The sequence below is a fragment of the Misgurnus anguillicaudatus genome, chromosome 17 (genome assembly GCF_027580225.2).
Source record: "Misgurnus anguillicaudatus chromosome 17, ASM2758022v2, whole genome shotgun sequence".
In the NCBI taxonomy this organism is placed as follows: Eukaryota; Metazoa; Chordata; class Actinopteri; order Cypriniformes; family Cobitidae; genus Misgurnus; species Misgurnus anguillicaudatus.
Genome location: NC_073353.2, coordinates 32,615,321 through 32,641,582, shown reverse-complemented (window position 1 = coordinate 32,641,582; position 26,262 = coordinate 32,615,321). Strand labels below are relative to the sequence as shown.

Here is a 26,262-nt window from a genome sequence, read left to right as displayed (position 1 = left end):
AATCTAATTTACATTTACCTGTAACTCTGTATGAATTTACTACTACACTGAAATGGTAAATATACACTATTAATATGAATAATATCAAATAAATATTTGTCCCCCAAATTTATGTCATTGTTACCCTACCCAAAGCACTTTTATTTTGAAACAATGCATCAGCTCTTTGAAGTTTTTCAAGGGTCAAGAGGTCAGTGAAAGAAGTGCAGTGGAGGAAGGCAAAAGTTTTGTGAGATGTCTTACCTTATTTGTCTAAAATATCATGATATATCTAAGAATTTTGAGACAAGATTTTTTGGATGTCATTTTTGTATGTTACTCTTTTTTTTTATAGCTGGGAGTGTTAAGATCTTTACATCAAAATACATTATACTGAATAAGTATGTGATTGTTACATCTCTCATGAAATAGCACATGGCTAATGGCAGCCATTTTGTTAAAATATAATTTTTTCTGTAAATTGTCATTGGTGTTACCATCATTGGTGTTACCGTCATTAGTGTTACTCCTCTAATGAGTACTTCCTAAGCACTATTCCTTTAACTGACCAACATAAAAGCATAAAAACAAAACAAGATGTAAAATTTTATGAAAGTTTATAAGTTGTATCATATTCATTATCTATTATTATATTCTAATTTTGTCATTGGTGTTAAACCAAGTTTTGGTGTTATGAATGTATTTTCTTGTACTTTCTAGTAATATTTTGTTGTTAATAGGGGATGTAAGACATTGTTGATATTTCAGTCTTTGCATCAAATACTTTTTGGTTGAATATTTTTGTTTTTGTTGGTTTTAAAGAAAAAAGTCAAACTGAGAGTCAAATAATTTCATGCAATGCTGGGTAAAGATGAAGAATTTAACTAAACAAATTAATAATCAATTATTTTTCTTGCTGTTATCATTCCTCTACTCAACCTTTAACTAAATACACAAGCTGTAATGAGAAAAAATATTTTGTATCAACGTTAATGTTGTTTAAATCACAGGTAACACCAATGACAAATAAATGCTCACGGATTCTTTATTAAAATGTATTAAAAAGTTAAAAATAGATTAAGCTCCCCGTTTTGCGGATTCATTGATTTGACAAGTTAATTAATGCTATTAAAGAAGTTTTGGGTATGTTGAAAGAAGTTCATTTAAGCAAATTTCCATCACCCGAATTCCACCTTTTCTGTAGAATGAATTTATATACATACTTTATGAATTAAATATACACACATTTGAATGAAGTATAACAGTTCCTTAGTCAAGAGCAGAGAGTGATTTTATTGAGATAAATAAGGTTACTGTAGCTTTAAGACGTGAGAGAGATCGCTCTGTTCACATGCACTGATGACAGGCTGCTGTGTGTGTGCGCGCGTCGGATGGACGCAGACAAAAGCTGCTGTGAGGAAAAAGAAAGTTTAACGGTCAAAACTTTAAAATGCATGCAAATAATTAACTTTTGGCATGAGAATGCAATTGTCCTCGATAAATATGTGTTATATACGCTGTTTGATGGGGATGTGAAGATGCGTCACACTATTGACCGGAGCACGTCCTCATAGACAATACGCATATCTCTGTAAAGGCAAAAAGAGAAATCCAAATCTGCACGTCGCACGTAAGCAACGTTTTATAAAAATGCTTGCTCTACGTAAAAAATTGTCTCTAATTGCATCCGCATTCAGGAGCCCTATGACAAAAGTTAACAGAAAGATCGGTTCACGAGATCGGCAAATTTAGCGAGTACCAATCGAGTCATTTAATGCCATTATCAGCCGATAGCCTACCGATCGGCGGCCGATCGATCGGATCCTTATTGACTGCACACATTTTTCAAACCAGCGTTGGGTCAAAAAGGGACGAACCTATCCGTTTGGGAAATTAAACCCAGAAAATGTTCACGTTTGACACAAGAATCAGTTAAAACAACCCATTTTGGGTTGTAAGAACAATAGGATAAATTACATCCCAACAGTTTGGGTTTGTCCATTTCTGTGCTGGGTTGAAAATAACCCAGTCATTTTTTTAACAGAACCACAGTATTCGACTACAGAGACCAAAAATTATGCTGCATTGGTTGGGTCAAAAATGGACCAACCCAATTGTTGGGTTCTATTTTCAACCCATGTTTGGGTCAAATATAGACATTATATGTTAATTTAACCCAGCGGTTGGTTTGTTCTTTTCTGACCCCACCATAAAATAACCCAGCATGCTTTATACGACTAGACTTGTGAAGTGTGCTGTGAATACATCCTACATATTTATTTAATCAAATCACATTTGTAGTTTAATTATCGCATTAGGCCATACTGCACGTTTTTATTAAAAATAACCGTGCCCTAAAGTCAACTGTTCGCTTCTCACTAGTTGCAGATCATAGGCGTCAACATAATAAATCTGTTGCTTTGAAGGCCCACATCATTGCCCTCATAGTAGCCGGCAACCCACAAGCATCCAATTACTATGGTAACCACTAAAGCTACTGAGAGATGATTGCCCACGATTGGCTCACCCACATAGAAACACGGCCAATTGTCTTTCCAACGTTGCTTAAACTGAGATCAGTATTGCTGTATTAGTCCACATTAAAAGTCTGTCTCAAGTGCCACGCTGTAAGTTTAAGTGATAATTTAGTAATTAGCAGTCAGTAGATGTTAGCTATTAAGCCTGGACCTCACTTTCTTTATAATGTTAAGGTTTTTGACTTAAAAAACCCCCACAAAAGCACAAAATAGGCACAAAAGCCCTGTATTACTGCAAGGTTTATTAAAGTGACTGTTCACCCAAAACATTTTGTTCTTTATTTCCTCATGTTGTTGTAAACCCCTTTATTTCTTCTATAAAACATAAAGGAATGTTTAAGTATGTTAAAGAAATTAAATCCTGTCATCATTTATCCACCCTAATCTTGTTCTAAACCTGTATGAGTTTATTTTGATAAATGACAGTAAATACACACCCCAATTTTTTTTGGTTATTTTCAACCCCAATTTGGGTCAAAAATGGATTTGCGTTGGGTTAAGTTAACCCAGAAAATGTTTAAATTTGAGCCAATAATGGGTTAAAACTAGGGCCAGGACTCGATTAAAAAAAGTAATCTAATTAATTACATTTTAATCACATATAAATATTTGACCTGAGAAATATTTTTTCACATGGATTTTTAGTATACCATGAATAATGACTGAATACATAAGCTTAAGCAACAAATTATTGTTTATTTTTGTTCAACCAAGTCGTTGTACTCGGAGTCGGGCTAATGTCCACGCTAGCTGCTATATGTTTTGCATTGAGATGATACTTGAGGCTCTATGTGCTGCGGTGATATGTGAATTCCTTGTTGCATAGCTTACACACAACCATGCTCTTATCGACGCTTCCATCCATTCGTTTTTTATAAAAAAAATTCCCATCCATGGGACCAACCAAAGCGATCTCGTCATCTTTTTCGTTCATGTTCACTGTGGTTTGTTGTTGTCTGAAGTCAAGTTGATGAATGCTAGTTGGTGCTCCAGTATAATCGGTCCACCGAAACTCATCCAATGAGAAATGTTCCGCGGTGCAAAAATAAGTGCGATTAAAATGCGTTAAAAATGTTTAACCCTAGTTAAAATCAACGCTATCTCACCAGAATTTGTACATATTTTACGAGTTTGGCTAATTCGTATTAATTCATACTGTACGACCACATTCGTAAGTTTTGGTACGATTTGCCTTGACCCCTGTGACGTTGGGGTTAGGTGCGGGGTTAGCGGTTTGGTTTTCGTACGTTTTTGCAAGATTAATTTCATATGAATTCTTACGAATTAGCCAACTCGTAAAAAACGTACGAATTCTTGTGAGATCAAGCTGGTTAAAACAACCCAGCATACGTTAAATTACAACCCAATGGTTCTTGACCCAGTGCTGTGTTGAAAATAACAAAAAAAATTAGGGTGTATTCTTTTGTGGTACCCACTGGCTTCCATAGTAGTTATTATGTCCAGCGGCGGCTCGTGACTGCTCTTCCGAGGGGCGCAAATTCAAAATAAGTGTTGTGTGTTGCTCGTGTTTCAAAATATGTGTTTGTTGCGTCATATGAGCCATGTGCATCACTTGTTTTGTCAAAATAAGTGCCTGCTGCGGATGGGTCAAAACCGTTTATGATAAAAGAGACGCTCACGTTCACAAAATACATGCAAGACACTCCCTTAACAGTAAACTCTGATTACGCTTGAACAGGGCTTGACATTAACTTTTTTGCTCACCAGCCAAAGTGGCTAGTTGTTTTCCAAAGTTACTAGCCACTCAGCATTTTCACTGGAGTATGCACGCACTTTAAATCTCTTCAATCACTTCCATGCAATTGTTTTATCTTTCCCAAAGTGTACGTGTATGCGCTCAGGCGGCGTCCTGTACATTCACAAATCCATTTTGCTCTCGCGCTCTCTCTGGTAAAAAGGTGGCGCTTTGGTCTGCAACGCGAGCCTCCGATGATTGCACTCATCTCAACAAACGGTCTCAGTACGTTGCGCTGGGTGCAGAGAGTTCTCATGGGAGTTGTAGTTTTCCAGTGTCATTGTGCATTGTTTATTATTTCGCATAACTTTTAAGAAAACTACAATAAAAAAAGAGGGATTGGCTGAAATCTACCCGCATTTGACGGGTGTTAATGTCAAGCCCTTGAGATTATGCGAGTATCTGCCAAACGCGAGCGTCTCTTTAATCATAAACCCTTTAGATGCATCTGCAGCAGGCACTTATTTTGACAAAACACGTAATGCGCACAGGTTCACTCGGCGCACCAAACACATATTTTGAAATTACGAACTGAATACATGACGGGCTACATACATGTTGTGACGAACTTCACATCATGTTCCTCACCGGCCGCCACTGGGTATGTCTACTATGGAACTCAATATGTACAGTCCACTATGTGATTACCATCATACAGTAGTATAACTCTGCAAATTTATTTCGTTAACACTTTACAATAAGGTTGTATTTGTTAACATAACATTAATTCATGTATTGGCCAAATAAACTAACAATGAATAATATTTAATCTTTTTTTCCTAATGTTAAAAAATATAACTTTATTGTGCAGTGGAATTGTTATTTCTTCTTAAAATTATAGAAGGTCCCTTATTTACAAAATGGCTTTTTGATTATTTTAATTTACTCATAATCATTTATTGATAATGGTATCTGCTTTTATTTTTACTTTACAGGTGAACTTTCTGAACACATACAATAGTCAAATGAGGCTACAGGTAGAAGTGTTATTGCATTCGGCTTTTCAATTTCAAAATGTTCACTGTCACATTTTTGCTTTGGTTTCACGGATACCGGCAGTATTGCATCTTGTGGGTAAGTACAGAAAAACAACAGCTTTTCAATAATTACTCGGATTTGACTAGGGAGGATGTTTTGAGTTTTGAAAGTTACAGTATGTTTTTAAAGTACATTGAACTTTTTAATATAAAAAGATCAAGGGAAATTTGATTCTTCAGGATATGACCCCTTTACTGATGTATGAAGCAGACTCGGCTATATCCTTCAGGGGATGGACTCTTGCGCAGCCTCCCTGAAATGCCACCACCACGAGCTCATCACGACACCCTGTCTGTCTGGATTAGTTCTCTTTTAGCCTGTAGGGCACGCTTGTGTATCTGCGTGTATAAGGATAAAGGCACAACGAGTCTCTGTTTAGCATCTATACCTTACACCACCGTTCTGATTGTAATGTGGATCCTGAAGAATGTAGGTCAATGTGTGCCAAAAGGGTACCAGACGGGGATTTCATAGGTTTAAAAGTTGCAGTTAGAAGATTAGATGTGATTTTTCTTTACTTTAAAGCATGTCTTTGGAGGCTGGCTGAAGTCTAGCAGGATTTCTGTTTAAGACTGAAACTTTGCTGCAGTCTGTAGAAGTTTCATTTCATTGGCGAATCCATCACGCCAACGATAAGGTTGTTTATCGGTCACGGTCATTCATTTACTTTTCTTGTGCAAGAATGGTTTTCTAAATCAACTCTTCATCAACTGACCCAGTCTGTGAAAACCTAGATGAAGTCATTTTTTTGATTTACTGTTTTCTATAAAATCATCTTACATAACATTCTTTGAAAATACAACCTTCATATCTTTAATTATCTTAAATAAATCAGTGATTGAAATCAAACTTTTATGCTCCTAATCTCATTATTAGATTATCAGACTTTAGGCTGGATTTCGCAGACATGGTCACATCTCAAACACATTCTCCTGGCCATACTGTACATACCTATTTTACGAGCTGGCTAATTCATATTTATTTGTTTGATCTCAGTTCCACCTGCTTTCACCCGTGTGGCTTTGGGGTTAGGGACAGGGGTTCATGGCATGCTTTTTTTTAAATAATCAAGTTTTATTGCAATTCACATTGTACAAATTCATATAAAATCACTGCAATGTGAAATGTGTATTTCCTGTGAGATCAGGTTGAATATATCAGTTAAGAAAAAGGATGTTTTCACAATGAAAATGAAAAAGTTAACATTTGCATTTCTAGTACTGTACCTGCCAGGTACAAGATTAATAAATACATTTGCAATGACTTATTTGCAATTCATCTGAATAATTAACAGGACTATTGCATAATTATTTAAAAGCACTCATCAAAATATATTATTAATTAATTGATCTGTAATATTCATTTTTGGTTTAAAAAACAAACGTTAAACACTTTTCCACTACAAAGATCATTTTTTGAAACAGAAAACTTGGATGTTAAAAGTTCTTTATGAAACTATACAGCCAAAAATGGTTTTTCTACATGTAGCCAAACATATTTTACCCAAGATGTATCACTGCCATCTGCTTAAGTCAAGTCTGACATCACATGCCACAACTTCCGGGTCCAAACCATAGACTGTAAAAAAGATGGATGTAGTGTCTGTGATGTCACCCATAGTTTTCTGAAGATCGTTTTTTTAAGCTTGAAGTAGGCGGAGCCTACCATCGCCACACTAAAAAAACAACTTGTAAAATTTACTTTAAAAAATCCTCTAATTTGCACAAACTTTTTAAAAGTAAAATCTACTGATTTTTTAAGTACAACTACTAAAATCTTAATAATATATTATATTCATGCACTATAAATATAAATAATGCATTATTTATCAATAATGCATTATAATTATTTTTTTAGAATTTAGATTTATTTTGATCAGTTAGGTAAAGTTTTTTGTTGTTGTTGAAAATTGAAGCACTGCTGTCCTAAAAATATTGAATAATCGTATTTACTGTTTGTTATTTTCTTTAACATAGTTCTATGGACTTAGTTATTTTTAGTGTTATAAATGGCATTCTAACACAAAATTCATGACTATAAGTCAGTCATTGAATAAACTTGATTCTGAACGGAAATGCACACAAACTGCGTTTTTGACACGCATTGTCAGCACTGTGGAGAGTAATACAATATTAATGTTTTGAACAGGGTTCATGTAAAGAAACACTGATCACCTGAACGGTGACTTCACAAAATTATCATTTACAACAAAACAACAGCAATAATATAAGAGTTTAAACCTTTATGACATTTTATTAACAAATATTTAAGTAGTTAAAGTTCTTATCCGTTCTTATTCTGTGATAAAGCTTAAAAAAATTAAAATATTCAGGCGCAAAGAATTGTGGGTATTCCTTACAACATGTGCAAATAAATTTAAGTTAATTTTACTTAGATTTTTTTAGTTTAATAGATTTAATATTCTTAAGTTAAATTAACTACGATGTTTTACTTGAATCTGCTAAAGATTTTGATTAAATTTACTTAATTGTTTTAGGACTATGTGCAGTGACTATAAAACAGTTAAAGTACTATTACTATTCCCACACAGTTCATTTTGAACATGAATTAATTGTGTATTTATCATCATTTTACTTGGGAAAATCTAATTCTCAACAAATGTTAATATTACTATTTAGAAATTATGAGGGTTAATCTAATATATATATTACTACACCAAAAAGTTAATTTTTTCAGTGCATCTTGGCCGCGCTCGCGGATATCCAAAAATGGGTAAAGAGGCGGGACGTGGGTGAAGCTGAGGTGACTAGTTGCTGAAACCACGCTCGCCTAGGTCTACTCCAGTGACAGCAGTGGCTGTTCAACCATCAATCAAGTGACCACACCCTTAATTATGCAGAACTTTAAAGCTTAATATAATTTAAACGGATGAGTTACAAAAAAAATCACCCCTCTCACAGTTGTCATGAAGGGCAAAATTAGCTACTGTAGACCAAAAACACTTTTTGTACCACGCTGTAAACATATTATTTTCTACTGTTAACTTGGCCATTTTGACATGGAGGTCTATAGGGGTTGACTCCCTTTTGGAGCAGGCCCCAGCGGCCAGTTGATGAAATGCAGTTTAAATCCCTTACGTATTGGCTTCATCAGAGGCATCAGAAGGTTGCCGCTCTGTCCAAATGCTCCCTCAGATGCCTTAAAGGAATATTCCATTTTCCTAAAAGAAAAATCCAGACAATCCACTCACCACCATGTCACCCAAAATGTTGATGTCTTTCTTTGTTCAGTCGAGAAGAAATTATGTTTTTTTGGGGGGAAAACATTGCAGGATTTTTCTCATTTTAATGGACTTTAATAGAGCCCAACATTTAATACTTAACTCAACACGTAACAGTTTTTTCAACCGAGTTTCAAAGGACTATAAACAATCCCAAACGAGGCATAAGGGTCTTGTCTGGTGAAACGATTGTCATTTTTGACAAGAAAAATAGAGATTATCCACTTTTAAAGCACAACTTCTCGTCTAGATCCGGTTCTGATGCGCCAGCGTGACCTCACGCAATATGTCATGATGTCAAGAGGTCACAGAAGACGAACGCGAAACTCCACCCCAGTGTTTACAAGTGTGGAGAAAGAGGACCGCTCCGACGTTGTTGTATGTCAACTGATACTAATTAACGTCTTTGTGTCAGTTTATTGTTTAAAATGGTCCGCAAATGTGCGTTTTATATATGTAACACGTGACCTCCCTACGTCACTACGCATTTACGTTAGGTCGCGCTGGACCGGACCTAGATGAAAAGTTGTGGTTTAAAAGAGCATATTTTTTTATTTTTCTTGTCAAAAATGACAATCGTTTCGCTAGACAAGACCCCCACGCCTCGCCTGGGATCGTCCACAGTCCTTCGAAACTCCGCCGAAAAAAACTGTTACGTGTTAAGTATTAAATGCTGGGCTCCACCAAAGTCCATTAAAATGAGAAAAATCATCAAAAAACATAATTTCTTCTCGACTGAACAAAGAAATACATCAACATCCTGGATGACATGGTGGTGAGCAAATTATCAGGATCTTTCTTTTAAGAAAATGGAATATTCCTTTAAGCAACAACAAACATTACTAATACACTCACGGTGCAGTGTAAAACTACAGAAAAATCGCTATCCTAACCTTTATCTCCATACTGAAATCCCTGATGGCAAGAACGTAATAAATCTTTTATGAACTGTTAAAGTTTTGTTTTCTGGAATGTTGTGAACTTGGAAAATGTACTCTATACTGCAAGTATATATAGATTACATTTGTGATAAATAGAGCGGCTGTTGAGATTGTAGTTTCATATGAAGCGAGTGGAGGCTTGGACTCAGAATCCTTACATCACGACTTAAGATTGCTAAGAATGGAGGAGATGGCAGCGGTCAATATTGCTGCTATAAAAAGGAAGTTCCGCCTTCCAGTAAAAAGATCCAATCATCAACCATTAAAGAGTGACGTCCTATAGGTAACGACTCTGTACAGCCTCGCCCGTTCTTTGCGTCAGTCTCTGCCGTTGGATGCCAACCGCCAATAAAAGTTAAAGAAGAAGAAGCCTTTGCCAATTGTTTGTGCATGCACAGTAGATCTGACAGGACTTGCAAACATGGTGGTGCATTGACGCGACTTCCTTAAAAAGACTTTGATTTAGCACCTTTATTTTTAAGAGTATATAACCAAAATGCCGATCAGCATTCTCTTCGATTGACTGGTTCCCTGAGCTTGTGTTTGTGAGAGGGAAACATGCCTCCGTGTCAGGCTGACTCAGGGACATCTTCTGCCCTTGGCCATCTAGTGAGCCATCGGAATCCAATAATTGTAATTTTGGGATCGGGCCTTGCTGACTACCGCATGAACACACGAGAGAGAGAGAGAGGTGTCCCCACTGGCCAATTAATCCATCTTAGCATGGTCTTAATCAAGGGGACGCTGTTTATTTGAACCAAATTTCCCTTGTAATTGAGCGGAGAATTAGTAACCAGAGCTTGTTAGTAAGAGATTCTCGCATTTAATGGAAAGATTTAGTGGATTTAAAATAGCCTGTTTGTCAAATTTTCAGTTTATTGTTATTTTAAACATACAGTAGATGCAATTTTTGCTAAAATTTCAGCTTTTGTAAAATAAATATGTCGTGCTTTTTAATTAATTTTTAACATTTTTGCGTGGCTTGAAGTACAAATGCCTGTGTGATCTAATTGTTTAAAGTTAAAAAGAAAGATAAAGAAAATGTTTGCATGCGAGTTTGGCATAATCTCTTATAAGTGCTTCTTAAGCAGAGAAGCAATTAAAAAAGTAAAACCTGATTGATTTAAGTAATGATTTGTTGAAGTAAAGTGAAATAACCCTAAGAAAACTTTATGATGTTCATGACTCAAAGATTTATGATATTTATGAAAAGCATTTTTTACCTTGAAAAAATAATAATATGAAGTCAAGTACACTTTGCTTAAGTGTTTTACTTCCTTTAACTTGATGATTGCAGCACTTATACATTTACATTAATGAATCTGGCAGACGCTTTTATTCAAAGTGACTTTGCAATTGCTATAGATATTTATGTTTGTACTTTAGGAATCAAACCCATGGCTTTTTAATGCAATGATCTACCAATTGAGCTGCAGGAACCCTTATTATGTTGGACATCCATAAATGTCATTGACCCTTGTGTCAAAACTATTACACCCATCTCACGGCTATGTCATGAACACTGATGTGTGCCAGGCAGCAGAACAACAAGCTTTCTTCTGGGAATATGAGGCAAGTACTTCAAAATACACCTGAAGCTATTTTTGTCTTCTCTATAAACCTATAAAAAGATAAAGGTCGATCTTACCGTTTTTACAGATGGGGCAGCATTGCTCTGGCTCGTACACCGGGTTGACACACTCAGGTACTGCACAGTCAGCAACCACGCAGTGTACTTCGTTATTTGGCTCGCAGCGACACCATTCACAGGGCGAGGGCTGGAAGACAAAAATACTGTTAGATACCATAAGAGACACTACATAAAATCAAAATACAGTTTACGTCTGTAATGCACATTTGCATTGTTTCTAAAAGAATTTTTGTTCTTTAAATATTTGTAATCTATAATATGTAAAGCTTGCTCTGCCTCTTAAACTGATTTCCTTTTAGGCCAATGTTATGAATCCCTTTTATAACCACAACCTTCTGACCTCCTTCATCTATTTTTGTATCACTTACTTTTACTGCAATGTCACAGAAAATGGTTAAAATATGTACTGTACCCCAGCTGTCCTTGGGGTAGTACCCCTCTAAAAAGTACAGCTTTGCACCTAAAGAGTACATATTAGTTTTTTAAAATATTTTTATTTCAACCTGAAATAACATGAAATAATTTTATTTCATTTCTTACAGAAAGTTGTGTTATAGTCACGCAAAGTTGTATCATTTATTCGTGTTCATGGCACAAAATCCAGCTTTTTGTGCCTTGAGCATGAATGTCTTTTGCACAAATTTCCTTAAATAGTTTTTCGTGTCATTTTACGTATTGTTTTTTTATTTTTCCCCCTATTTTTAAATCACCGTCGCTTGGGATTGGGGTTAGATTTTATATGTTTTTCTTCCTTTTTAAAACTATTCTCACCTTGAGTTGGGGTTTGGGTTAGGATGTCTAAAAATGTAGCAGAAAGTAATTCTAACCCCAGCCCCAAGCGACAATGGTAAGAAAAAAGAAAAAAACAATGAGAAAAAAATACATAAAATGAAACGAAAAAGAAAGTCGTGCCACGGACACGAGAAACCCCCTATAGAAAGAGTGTCACGAAAAAGACATCCGCGCTCCAGTCATGAAAAAAAGCTGAATTTTGTGTCATGGAAATAAATGAACAAAATAACACGACTTTCCATGAGATCAGGCTGTTTTATTTATGAAAATAAATTATGAACCACAGGCTTATATTTATTATTCAGGGTATTAAGCTATTTATGGTAACTGTTGGAAAATATATGTATAGCAATATAACCAGTCCTACTTGAGTGAAATTCAAACCGTTCTGGGGTCTCATTTATAGTGCATAGGATCCTTACTAAAAGTCTACGTACGCACAAAAGCCAAAAATGGCATATGCCAAAAAATATTAAGACTTATAAAACAAAGCAATGTTCCTTTTATAAATCAAAGATCACCTGCAAGTGTGCCTACATTAGGGATGCAAAATATATATCGGCCGACATATCGTTATCGGCCGATAACTGCTTATTTTTAATATTATCGGTTATCAGTCTGATAGCAAAATTAGGCAGATAAATGAAAGCCGATAAATGATAGATTATTTTGGTTTGTTGAACCACTTCACTTGCTCATTGCTGGCCATGTGGAGTTTTGATTGGTGCTTTCTGTGACATAGCACGAAGATGACACGTGTTGCGGGCTTAAGAAGAGTATGCTAGTCTAGCGCAAAGACAAGATGCCCGCGGTCTGGGAGTTTTTCATTGTGAAAATAATATAAATATTTATCGGCCTATATATATCGGTTATCGCCCCCCAAATATAAAGAATTATCGGTTATCGGTATCTGCCAAAATTTCCATATCGGTGCATCCCTAGCGTACATGAATCATCCACAGATCCCACCTTGCAAGCTCATTCTCCCATTAAGTTTATAGATCACAACCTTTGCATGGAAACTGCCGTACGCACGTTTCCAGCCCCGTTTTGTGCGTACGTGCACTTTATAAATAAGACCCCTGGTCTGGCATGAGAGTCTGATGCTCTAACAATGAGGCTATGAGCTTTAAGGTCTGTCGCTAGAGCACTTCTTGAGGTTGGCGAGTGAGGTTTACTTTTACTGACTAGCTGGCCTCTGTTACAAAAACTTATACAGAACCTGAACTGTACATTCCAGAATGCATTCCTTCTCTATGCTTTGTGCCAGACATGCAAAACACTTGATTATAGTCATAATATTTAATACAGAAAAAAGCAATGCACAACGTACTCTCAATATAACAATAAATAGGCTATATGCCTTAGTCAAGACATCAGACGAAAACATTGCATGGTAGTGTTTTTACTTATATTATCTTTCTTTTACGCCATTTATATGGCCGTTTGATGACCATTAATCATGGCGGGGTAAATTTTGTCCTCACCGGGGATAAAATAATTCATCAGAGGCAGGGATATAAAGACCAGAGGGGGATAATCTCCCTATTCCCCCAGCAAATCGCACCCTGCTAATGGTACATATTCAAGTCCCATCTCGCATTAATTTTCTTGCTGAAAATCCTGTTTTACACCATGATTCAGGCACTTTTGTTAGCTCTAACAAAACTTTTATTAGCAATATTCAGTGGAATCTTAGCAAACATAACATAACAAACACATGTTAAGCCCAATTCATAGTCGTGCGTAAGCTCTACACCGCAGCTTTTCCGTAGCCTCTGCAAAGCTCTGCGTGCACCTCGCAAAATTTTTAACAGCGTGTCAGTTCTACACGGACCACAGGCGCTGTGATTGGTCCACCAGAACCCCTCCCGTCAGGTAAAAAAAAACTGTGTCATAGGTATTTCCGTTTTGTGATGGTAAAAACAAAGATGAGCCAAGTTGAGGAGTGATTTAACTCAAACTGCAACAAAAGTTGTTGTTTATTTACTTCTATTATTGCTGGTCTTCTCAAATCATATACAAGTTGCTGTTTCTTTTTCGTTTGCGGGTTAACTTGCCAAGCTGCTTCTTCATTGATGGTCGCGCTGCTACTGTGGTTACACGCGTGGATACTGCCTACCAGCGGTCTGCGTGTATGTTTGCACGTGAACGCGGACGACGACGCAAAAGTATAAATGAAAACCTTCATGAAAAACTTCAAAAGTGTTTTCTGTGGCATAAATACTCTACAAACTGTCAGAAAAAATTGTCCCAGTCTTTTACTGGTGCAGTAGCCCTAAAAAAAGGTCCTAACATGTACTATTTAGCTATAGATATGTACTGAATACATTTGCTATCAATATGTATCTCTCTTTAGCTGCAAACCCTACTGAAAAGTCTGGCTAAGACCAGCATGAGCTGGTAGCTGGTTTAAGATGGTCCTTCCAGCATGGCAAAGCTTGTGGGTCCAGCTAGACCAGTTACTACACCAGCAAGACCAGCTAAAACCAGCTCACCAGCTTATGCTGGTCCTAGCTGGATTTTTCAGTAGGGAAGGTGTATTTTATCAAGGGGTATCACCCCAGTGACAGCTAGTCAGCTAGTTATATTGTATCCATTGGCAAACCCCCAATCTTAGCTTCTTTGTAAGTACTGTGTCCAGATAATCAGTACTGTACTGAGGTCCTATTAGGTTTACTAGTACAGCCTCACTTCATCCTGAGCTACTTAACTCTGTATAGCTCCTTCAAAGTGATCGATAGCCTCTCTGCAGCTTCTCTCACAGGTCTGCCTTTTGCTCACACAGAGAGTTTTGAGAGACGACCTTTTAGGGAAGCATCTGGGAGGTTTGATGTAGCTTTCACTTCCTGATAATTGAACCAGCGTAGCCTACTGGGACATCCAACCCTCAGGTAACATTTCATACCTTTCTTCTAATGTATGTATTTGTAGTAACTTTTACTCCACCAATTCTGGAAAGTTCTCAAAGTCTTTATTTTCACAGCAGTGTTGTACAATAAAGATCCCTTAACTGTGGGGCTTCTGTTCTGAGTCATTTAATGATTCACAGGTAATGGCCAACTGTAGGGGAATTGAGTCCTTGTTACAATTGTTTCCCATCTGGGCAAAGTTAGAACTTATGCTACACGAGTAGCATAGATCATTTTATAAATCCCAGCATGAGAATATGTTGATAGAATTGGCTAAGAGGCTTAATACTTATGTGACACTGTATGATATAAAACAGCAAAAAGGCATCAAGTTATATTCAGCCACGATATATGGCACCTATAGACGGTTTCATCAGACGCACGCACATTGTCTTGGTTATACGCCTGAACCGAAGTTAACTTCCAGTATGTAATTATTTATTAGTCTCGCTAGTGGCTATACTGATCTCTGAAACAAATACCTTTAAAAATTTAAGGACACCGTAGCTAACATTTACATACATTTTACACAATAACATTAGCTCAATGTACACTAACCTAAATGATTATTAGGAACACCTGTTTAATTTCTCATTAATGCAATTATCTAATTAACTAATCACATGGCAGTTGCTTCAATGCATTTAGGGGTGTCGTCCTGGTCAAGTCAATCTCCTGAACTTCAAACTGAATGTCAGAATGGAAAGAAAGGTGAATTAAGCAATTTTGAGTGTGGCATGGTTGTTGGTGCCAGACGGGCCAGTCTGAGTATCTCACAATCTGCTCAGTTACTGGGATTTTCACGCACAACCATTTCTAGGGTTTACAAAGAATGGTGTGAAAAGGGAAAAACATCCAGTATGTGGCAGTCTTGTGGGCGAAAATGCCTTGTTGATGCTAGAGGTCAGAGGAGAATGGGCCGACTGATTCAAGTTGATTGAAGAGCAACTTTGAGTAAAATAACCACTTGTTACAACCGAGGTATGCAGCAAAGCATTTGTGAAGCCACAACAGGACAACCTTGAGGCGGATGGGCTAAAACAGCAGAAGACCCCACAGGGTTCCACTCATGTCCACTACAAATCGGAAAAAGAGGCTACAATTTGCACAAGCTCACCAAAATTGGCCAGTTGAAAACTGGAAAAATGTTGTTTGGTCTCGATTTCTGTTGAGACATTTAGATGGTAGAGTCAGAATTTGGCATAAACAGAATGAGAAAATGGATCCATCATGCCTTGTTACCACTATGCAGGCTGGTGGTGGTGGTATAATAGTGTGGGGGATGTTTTCTTGGCACACTTTAGGCCCCTTAGTGCCAATTGGGCATCGTTTTAATGCCACGGCCTACCTGAGCATTGTTTCTGACCATGTCCATCCCTTTATGACCACCATGTACACATCCTCTGATCCTCAGGATAATGCACCATGTCACAAAGCTTGAATAATTGGTTTCTTGAACATGACAATGAGTTCACTGTACTAAAATGGCCCCCACAGTCACCAGATCTCAACCTAATAGAGCATCTTTGGGATGTGGTGGAACGGGATATATATATAGTGCTATCAAATAAGCATGTGTATCATCACATGCATCATGTGATATTCATGATATTCCAATAGAAAAAGATATAGGGTGGGACTTGACTCTTCCTAGTGGGATTTGATTGTATAGTTCAAATCTGTCTGTGCATACCATGTTCAAGTTTAAAACGATGCACAACGTTTTGCTACAGTTTCCCAGTTGAACGACATGTTTCCTGGAAGCAGTTTTGAGATACATTTTCTCTTGTTTGGTGAGTGTGTCAGAACTGCAGTCCAATCAGCAGCAACATGTAAATAAACCATGTGGTACTAAAGAGTTACAATAAGTTCAACTTGGAATGTTTTCTTTCATTCTGGATGGCAAGGGCAGTGACCGTAACATTAAGCGTATTTTACAGTATTAAACATGTATTTATAAGGAATTCATCAGGCTCCAGAAACATTTAAAAAAGAACACAAAGCATGGCCTTCTCAGCTACCGTAGTTGCAACTCTTGCGTCATCACAACGGGGTGTTCAACGCATCACCGTTTCTGTTTAAAAAATGTTGTGCAACATTTTGTTGGGGCTGAACGCAGCCCAGAATAGAGCAGAGTAAAGTGTTTGGAGGAATTGAAATATCCCCTTGTTTGACGTCATGCACCGCTTCCGTGTCCAATCAATCTCAAATGCCATAGGGAAACAACAACAAAAAATCATGCTAATATACACTCGTATCATTATGCAAAACTACCAAAAAACACCCGATCCTTATCTTTATCTCCATAACAAAATTCGAGATGAACAGACATGGACTCATGGACATGGATTTTTTATGAATTATTAATATAGACCAGTTCAAATGATGTAAACAACACTGGTCCAGAAACACTTCCTGTTACAGTTTGTGACAGTTATTTTTTATTTTACATATATTATTATCTTTAAGATGTTTGTTTAACTTCAGTTAATTCAGGTTTATATGTTCTGTTGGTTTATTTTATCCCAACGTTTATCTAGTGTTAAAAAACGGAAACAGGAAGTGCTTCTGGACCAGTGTTGTTTACATATTTTGAACTGGTCCATATTGCTGTCTGTGATTCTTGTGAGCTTGGAGATTTCTGTGAACGCTGTAAGTTTATAAAATCTTCACTTAAATGTGTAATATGAATAAAAAGTGCTCATAAACTGTTGTTTAAATAATATCCTCTATTGAAATGAATGGAGTCTTGGACCCTGAAACAGTATTCCTTACGTCATAACAAGCGGATTGTTTCAATAATGTTTCTTTTTGTTTTTAATTAGAAAATTACAATCTCAATTGCACTAAATAAGAAGTTAATTGTAATGCCATGTTGACAGCAAATCATCTGGATTCAATCAGATTTGCTCAATGATGTTTGTATGGCTGTCACTTTGTGTGCAGCAGGCGTCTTCTAAATAGGGTGAGTAGTTCACATCATTATTTAATTTTCCTTCGTAAAAGCCTATGTTGCAAAAGATCGAATTGATAAACGGTTTTCCGGTGCATTTTTTCTGCTGACTTCAGCATGTGAAAACCCTACTCGCTCAGCCTGTCAGTTTGAATGCTGAAGCGGTGTAAAACCGTTCCTATATGGTAGCACATTGAAAACTTCCTTGAAATCCATTTAAAAACAAATATAACTTGTTTAATTCATTTATTTCAATTATTTAAAGAGGTGACATGCCGGCATGGGTCAAGCACGAAAGTCTCGGGGATCAGACCACATCCTGACATTGTCACAACAAAATTTATGCAATAATTTCAGAGTGATAAAGAGCAATTTGATAGAGATTGCAATTTTCTTGACTGATTTCAGATTTTTCTGTAGGTGTAACCTGCCCATACCGTTTTTTTGGCTTTTAACTGGCTGCATGTGTGATAAGTAGGGATGGGCACAAGTGGGTCATTCTACAGAAAAGGTGGAATTCGGGTGATGGAAATCTGCTTAAATGAACTTCTTTCAAAACACCCAAAACTATAATAGCATTAATTAACTTGTCAAATCGATGAATCCGCAAAACGGGGAGCTTAATCTATGTTTAATTTTTAATACATTTTAATAAAGAATCCATGACGTTGTATCTTCAATACCTGACAAAATGAGAATATAATAAAACATAATGAATATGATAAAACTTATAAACTCAACATTTTTTCCATCTTGTTTTGTTTGTATGCTTTTATGTTGGTCAGTTAAAGGAATAGTGCTTAGGAAGTACTCATTAGAGAAGACGGTAACACCAATGACAATTTACAGAAAAAACAAACATTTTAGCAAAATGGCTGCTATTAGCCATATGCTATTTCATCAGAGATGTAACAATCACATACTTATTCAGTATAATGTATTTTTATGTAAAGATCTTAACACTCCCAGCTATAAAAAAGAGTAACACTAATGACATCCAAAAAAATCTTATATCAAAATTCTTAGATATATCATGATATTTCAGACAAATAAGGTAAGACATCTCACAAACCTTTTGCCTTCCTCCACTGTACTTCTTTCACTGACCTCTTGCCCCAAGAAAAACTTCAAAGAGCTGATGCATTGTTTCAAAATAAAGGTGCTTTGGGTAGGGTAACACCAATGACATAAATTTGGAGGACAAATATTTATTTGATATTATTCATATTAATAGTGTATTTTTTACCATTTCAGTGTTGTAGTAAATTCATACAGGTTTAAAGGTAAATGTAAATTAGATTTGTTTGATAAAAAACATGGTTTTAAATAATAAATACACAGTTCAACTTCCATGTATGATCAAAGGGACAGGGCAAATTTTCAGGACCAGACATTAAAAAAAAGTTTAAGGAAAAAAAAAAGAAAATTACATAAATTAACTCTCTCATCATGTTAAGGACAGTCTATATTTATTAAATATATATCATTATGGGATTATTATTGGGTCAAATTAAATGATTAAGGGGTCTGCAAAAGCAAGGGACAAGCATTTCCACCTTTTTTGTAGAATGACCCAAGTACTGTACTCTGGCACTCAAACTTGGGATCAACGATCGACCACGAAAATAGTTATGGCGCCATCAGTACCATAATTCAAAAGCAAGCGGAGAACTCCAGGCCGGGTCTGCGCAACGCTTCACACCTCAAATATCAGTCTTGATACAACATAAGTATATTATACACTGTGCATCTATTTGCACAACATGCAAGAATTCAAGAATTAGTAAACTAATGATGTTTCACCTGCAAGTGTGTATGTGGCTGTGACGTTATTGCTTGCGCCAATGGCAACAAAAGGAATGAGAATGCCGTGAGACCGACTGGGCGGTTTCCGGTCCGACTGAACAAGCGTCAAACGGTGCATCTCTACAATTTGCTTAAAAAAAGTTTATATAGCTGCAGTGTTAACAAAGTCTGGCTTCGCCCCTGTGGTTATGCCCTTTAGTTTCTGCACGCTGTTTGTAAGAGGATCGGAACACTAATAATCTTTTGTTCTTCGTTTATGGCAGCATCCTTTCCAGTGGGAACAACAGAGCTTGTAAACTTGCTCATTTCAATCATCTGTAAATGTGCCAGATTCACTGTAGGAGCAGACAAAGAAAGATACAATGCAACAGTGAGCAAGTGTCTGTGTTTCACAGCTTATACTATAGACTAGAGATTGCGGAGATTAACATTTTTGCTTAGGAATGGAAACTTAGCTTAAAACCTGTTAGAGAGCACCTGAATAATAGATTATTATGAGATTTAAAGTGTTATACTGTACCTGCACTAATACTGAAAATTTATCTATACAAGCATTCATTACATTTATTGAGTACAGGGCAAGTGCTGCATATGTTGTACCGCTGGGAAGACTCTATGTATCTACTTCTTAATCTACATCTCTGTTATAATAAAGGTTTTACCTTTTTTTAGATTTACTCTTTTTAATCGATTCATTGTGTTAAATAGTGACAGTATACTCTTAATATAAAGGTGCTATGAAAGGTCCTTCACAGCAATATGCCATTGAAGAGCCATTTTTTATAATAAAATAATAAGTAACATATACATGCTTGTAAGAAGACATACTTCCCATGTACTCTCAAAACAATTGTCAGTGCTGTATAATGAAATATGTGACATATTTTTTATATAGTGGAAATTATTTAAACGGGATGATGGCGGGATAGAATGGTAAAATATGGGAAAACCCGGGACAACAGGAGTGTTGACAGGTATGCTATAAACACAAATTTACTAAAAGCCATTACAAAAGTGAGGTAAACCATGAGCTACAGATATTTTCTGCAGCTAAGCGTAACCAAAGCCAAAGATATTGGATGAAACAAGACTAAGCACTCGTATTACTGTGAATATGGACAATGCATCGCTCAATATGGCTACTCTGGCACAGGAAGTCCTGCCTTCCAGTTTAAAGAACCAATCATCAATCGATTAAGACTGATGATTCTCTGATAGAGGGGCTCTATACCAACCTGTGCACATGAGCTGTAGCTGAAACGACGCCAAAAAATATGTTTTAGTGCAATTTGAGCTTAAGAAACTAAAGTTATGTCAGGTTTAACTGTTGGTCAGACATGTTGTTTAGTTGTGATTTAACGTCTTTAGAGACATTTGTCTTTCTCTATTCAAGTAGATAGGACTTTAGTTTTGCATGACTGAAATAACTCCCGGAGGCGTTGCAAACTTGGCAGCCTAATGGAGTGACTTCCCTAAAGGGACTTTGTTGTAACTAAAGTTCATGCATGTTCTTTTCTGTCCAGTTTTATTGATTACTGCATGGTTGATGCGGTTTAAAACACACGCCTCTAGTATTAGGAAGAGTCGGTTAATTTTACACCTGACCAGTTACATTGTTTTGTAGACCCTGTATGGGTCAGTATAACGCTAATGGTTTGTGCATGATTCTGTCGTTATGTGAAGAACAGAGACCATTTTCCTTGTTTTATTCAGAGCAGTTTTGTTTTCATATCACTGCTTAAATAAACTTTGATGAGCTTTATGAAGTGCTTTTTAAATGGCCCTGATGAAGCATTTTAACGTTGGTGACAAAGATGGAGCGCTATGCAGAAATGCTTCATTTGTGGGGCAATTTGCAGCCATTGAGCAACAGTTTCCCATTTCTGTCAAGCAAATTACAGAACAGTCAGTATTTCTGAGTATATTGTACTTGGTATACGTGACTTCATTTCAATGTGAAGCTGGAATGAGTGTAAAGCCTGATTTCATTTTTTTTACGGTAAAGGACTAAATACTACAGCATGCTAGTCATTTCAGAGTCTTCCATCATAATACGTTTTAAAGGAACAGTTCACGTAAAAATGAAAATGTGATAAATAAAGAATTCTTAGAAACTTTTAGCTCTATGTATGTTTTACATACAGTACACTCTTAAAAATAAAGGTGCTTCACAATGCCATAGAAAAAAAGAAAAAAATTTCTGGCTAAATGGTTCCTGATTATAAAAAGGTATAAAAAAATGGTTCTTCTTGATTGTAAAGGACACTACACTTTAAAAAAAATATTATTTTCCAGCTACCCTAGAGTTAAACATTTGATTTTTACCGTTTTGGAATCCATTCAGCTGATCTCCAGGTCTGGTGGTACCACTTTTAGCATAGCTTAGCATAATCCATTGAATCTGATTAGACCATTAGCATTGCACTAAAAAATGACCAAAGAGTTTAGATTTTTTTCCTATTTAAAACTTGACTCTTCTGTAGTTACATCGTGTACTAAGACTGACGGAAAAATAAAAGTTGCGATTTTCTAGGCCGATGTGGCTAGGAACTACACTCTCATTCTGGTGTAAAAATCAAGGCTTTGCTGCCGTAACATGGGTGCAGGAGGCGCAATAATATTACGCAGCAGCCAAAAATAGTCCCCTGCTATTGAAAGTAACCTTGCTAAAAGTGTTACCGCCAGATCGGGAGATTGGCAGATTCCAAATAAGTAAAAATCAAATGTTAATGGCCCAATCCCATTTCTCTGTCTTCCCCCTTCCCCCTACCCCTTAGTTTTGCACGTTCACGTGGAGCTGGAAAAGGAGCATATTTTCAAAAAAAGTGGAGTGTCCCTTTAATGGTTCTTTGAAGAACCAAAAAAAGGTTATTTATGGCACCACTGTGAAGAACCTTTTAAGCACATTTTTTAAGAGTATATATAAGGTTTATATAAACCGTGGTTTTATTAAGCCCCAAAATAACAACAAACCCTTTCCAGATCTTTCCAGTAAATTACCTACAGTAAATTTCAGTCTGTTCTCACACAAAACTATGATATAGATAACTTTGTATACATTATAAAGATTATTTTATGGCCCTTTTGTTGTTTTCTGGCTTGACATCTGTGGTCACCACAAAGTGTTGGATGGATGAAATATGAGCCGTGTAAAGACTCAAAATCGTCAGAAATTCTCTTTCTGTGATCCGAGGGAAAAATAACACCACGGGGCTTTGGATCGACATGAGGGAGAATAAACAATGACAGCGTTTTAATTTTTGTGAACTATTCCTTTAAGGCATCTAACACACTCATCAGTGAGCTTCAGCACCTTTGATGTTGTTAGTGCAACCAGAGATTTGTGAGGCCATGCAGGATCTAAAGTGCTTTATATCTACTGGCGGTGCCACTGATGGCTGAGCGTGGTTCAGATGCACTCTGGGAAAGATAGTTTCAGGTATAGGATTGATTAAAGACTCATGCTCAATGCATTCACAAAATGTTAAAAGTGGGTTGCAATTTTTTTTCAAAATATGTACCCCAGCTGTCACTTGGGCAGTACCCTATCAAAAAGTACTCCTTTGAACCTAAATAGTTCATATTGGTACCTCAAAAAGTATTGGTACCAATGAGAGCTTATTGGTACCTCACAGTTTTTTATTAGTATCTCAAAGGTACATATTTGTATCAAATTATGTTAAGACATTTTAAACGGGTACTCCCCCAGTGACAGCTGGGGTACATATTTGACAATTTTTTCTAACAGTGTTCCTGTGTCACTATAAAACAACACCAGGATGGGAGAATAATGTAGAGAGGATGGTGAGAAAATCAAGAAAGGGATGTGACCACCAATTTCAACTTTAAGCATTTGGAAGATGAGATTCAACTTGCTGAAACCAGTTCTCATACCGTAGTTCTAGTTTCGTCTGGCCTACTTGTTAACTTTTAATCAGTGTATTAAATTAAAAGTATGCTTTTCCTCAGGCACTTACATTGGAAAATCAATTAAAGGAATTGATTTCAGGTGCTTTTTATAGTCGGTTTCTCTCACAGGTGTGTACGGTTACGTGTACAGCCACTAATTACAGCACAATGTTGAATATGCAGGTGAAAGGACAACTTAAATTGATGTGTATTTGTGTGAGAGAGAGAGAAACAATGAGGGCGAGTGAATTTAGTATTCAGACATTTCTAAATGCTAAACAGATTAGCCTACTTATCGGTTTTAATAAAGTTGTGGTCCCTTGACGGTGATACTCGCTGGAATTTAAATTGACATCTTGTTGGTGAATATTAAGCCTGAAAAATGCACCGCTGTCGGTTCTGAGAAGCTAAACAATAGCGGTGCACTGTGCATCTGTCGAAACGTTGAGCTCTACTCATGACAAGACAATAATAAACCCTGAGGAGAGGAGGGTGTGATTCATTTGAAAACATGGTTTTCTTTGGGATTCAGCAAGTAAAATCCATATATATTCCTAGATGTGAGGATTTGTAATAGGATATAGTTTTATTTTGCGTATGTTGTATATTAAAAATCTCTTAAAGGGACTGTTCACGCTAAAGTAAAAACCTCAGTAATTATTTACTCAAACTCATGTATTTTCAAACCTCCACTGTAAAAAATCTTTGCTGCCTTAATTTTTTTTGTTGAATCAACTTAAATTTACAAGTCATTTTAACTTAATATTATTTATCTTGAAAAGAGATTTACTTATAACTTATACAATGAAGTTGACTTCTTTAAAAGTTATAACAACTCATAAGATAAATAATAAAAGTTAAAATGACTGTAAATCTGAGTTGATTCAACAAAAACAAAAGGCAGCAAATCATATTTTAAAGTGTGTATTATCTTGTCTTGTGTGAAACACAAATAAAGGAATTAAGCCAAATGTCCAAGCTGATTTTATCCACACAACACTGTCAGAAAAACGTGGTACTTAGCTGTTGTTATGCCAACTTGCTTTTGCAAGTCATTTCAACCCACTATTTTAAGTTTTGATATAACTTATAAATACAAGGTAAAATTGTTTAACTTAATTTGTTAATCCACAATGTTTGAAAAACGCTTTGGAAAAGGAGACGGGCCGACTACCAAAACACACTTATAGCCAATCAGCAGTAAGGAGCGTGTCTACTAACCGACATACTTGCCGTGTTGCGTATGTGTGGGACGGGTCTATCAACAGAAGGTCCAGATTCTATTGGGGTAGGGGCGTGTTTGTTTAGGTGATTTCAAATATCAACATTGGCTTTCAAACATCATGGACTCCGCCTTTAAGTTAAAGTAACATACAAATATTTGTTGATTTAATATAATTTTTACAGTGTACAAAAGTGTACATATTGTTACCAAATGTATACATATCTGCACTGTAAAAAATGCTGCATTTTTGTCAAATAAACATATATTTTTATGTTACTTTAACTAAACAAATTATGTCAAATAATTTCAACTTGTTTTTCTAAGGTATGCCAACAAAACTTAAAATAGTAGGTTGAATTGACTTCATGCTAGATTTGTTTTACATATCTGTACCTAAATGTTACATATTGGGATCTTTTTTAAGGGTACTGCCCCCACTGTAAAAAAATGCAGCATGAAATTAAAACAACTAATTTAAAGTTTTGACTTGTGATAAGTTGACATAACTTAGAAAAACAAGTTGAAGTTGTTTAACTTAATTTGTTAAAGAGACACTCCACTTTTTTGAAAATATGCTCATTTTCCAGCTCCTCTAGAGTTAAATATTTGATTCTTACCGTTTTGGAATCCATTCAGCTGATCTCCGGGTCTGGTGGTACCACTTTTAGCATAGCTTAGCACAATCCATTGAATCTGATTAGACCATTTGCATCGCACCTAAAAAATAACCAAAGGGTTTTAATATTTTCCCTATTTAAAACGTGACTCTTCTGTAGTTGCATCGTGTACTAAGACCGACGGAAAATTAAAAGTTTTTAGTTGTGATTTTTTAGGCCGATATTGCTAGAAACTATACTCTCATTCTGGTGTAATAATCAAGGACTTTACTGCCATAACATGGCTGCAGGAGGCACAATGATATTACATAGTGCCCGAAAATATTCCCCTGCTATTGAAAGATACTAAGGGGACTATTTTCGGCTGCTGCATAATATCATTGCGCCTCCTGCAGCCTTGTTACGACAGTAAAGTCCTTGATTTTACACCAGAATAAGAGTATAGTTCCTAGCCATATCGGCCTAGAAAATCACAACTTTGAATTTTCTGTCATTCTTAGTACACAATGTAACTACAGAAGAGTCAAGTTTTAAATAGGAAAAATATCAAAATACTTTTTGTTTATTTTGGAGCGTAATGCTAATGGTCTAATCAGATTCAATGGATTGTGATGAGTTATGCTAAAAGTGCTAGCGCCAGACCCAGAGATCAGCTGAATGGATTCCAAAACTGTAAGAATCAAATGTTTAACCCTAGGGGAGCTGGAAAATGAGCATATTTTCAAAAAAGTGCAGTGTCCCTTTAAGTTTAAGTTACATAAAAATAAATGTTGATTAGACAAAAATACTGCATTTTTTTACAGTGTTATAGGGATAATTTTTCTGACATTGAAGGAAAGCGGATGGCAAACGGGGATGTGTGGTCACTATTTACTTTCAATGTATGAACACAAGAAGATTGTACA

General features: G+C 36.3%; 1 protein-coding gene across 2 annotated transcripts in view; it reads right to left on the bottom strand.

Moving 5' to 3' along the window:
• The window catches only part of vwc2l (von Willebrand factor C domain containing 2 like), a 44,078-nt gene that overhangs the window by 7,572 nt on the left and 10,244 nt on the right, over window positions 1–26,262 (bottom strand). For both annotated transcript variants that reach the window (XM_055216137.2, XM_055216138.2), the window contains one exon: window positions 11,141–11,270. In XM_055216137.2, coding sequence (XP_055072112.1) covers window positions 11,141–11,270 — 130 coding nt within the window. The remainder of the gene's footprint in view (window positions 1–11,140; window positions 11,271–26,262) is intronic.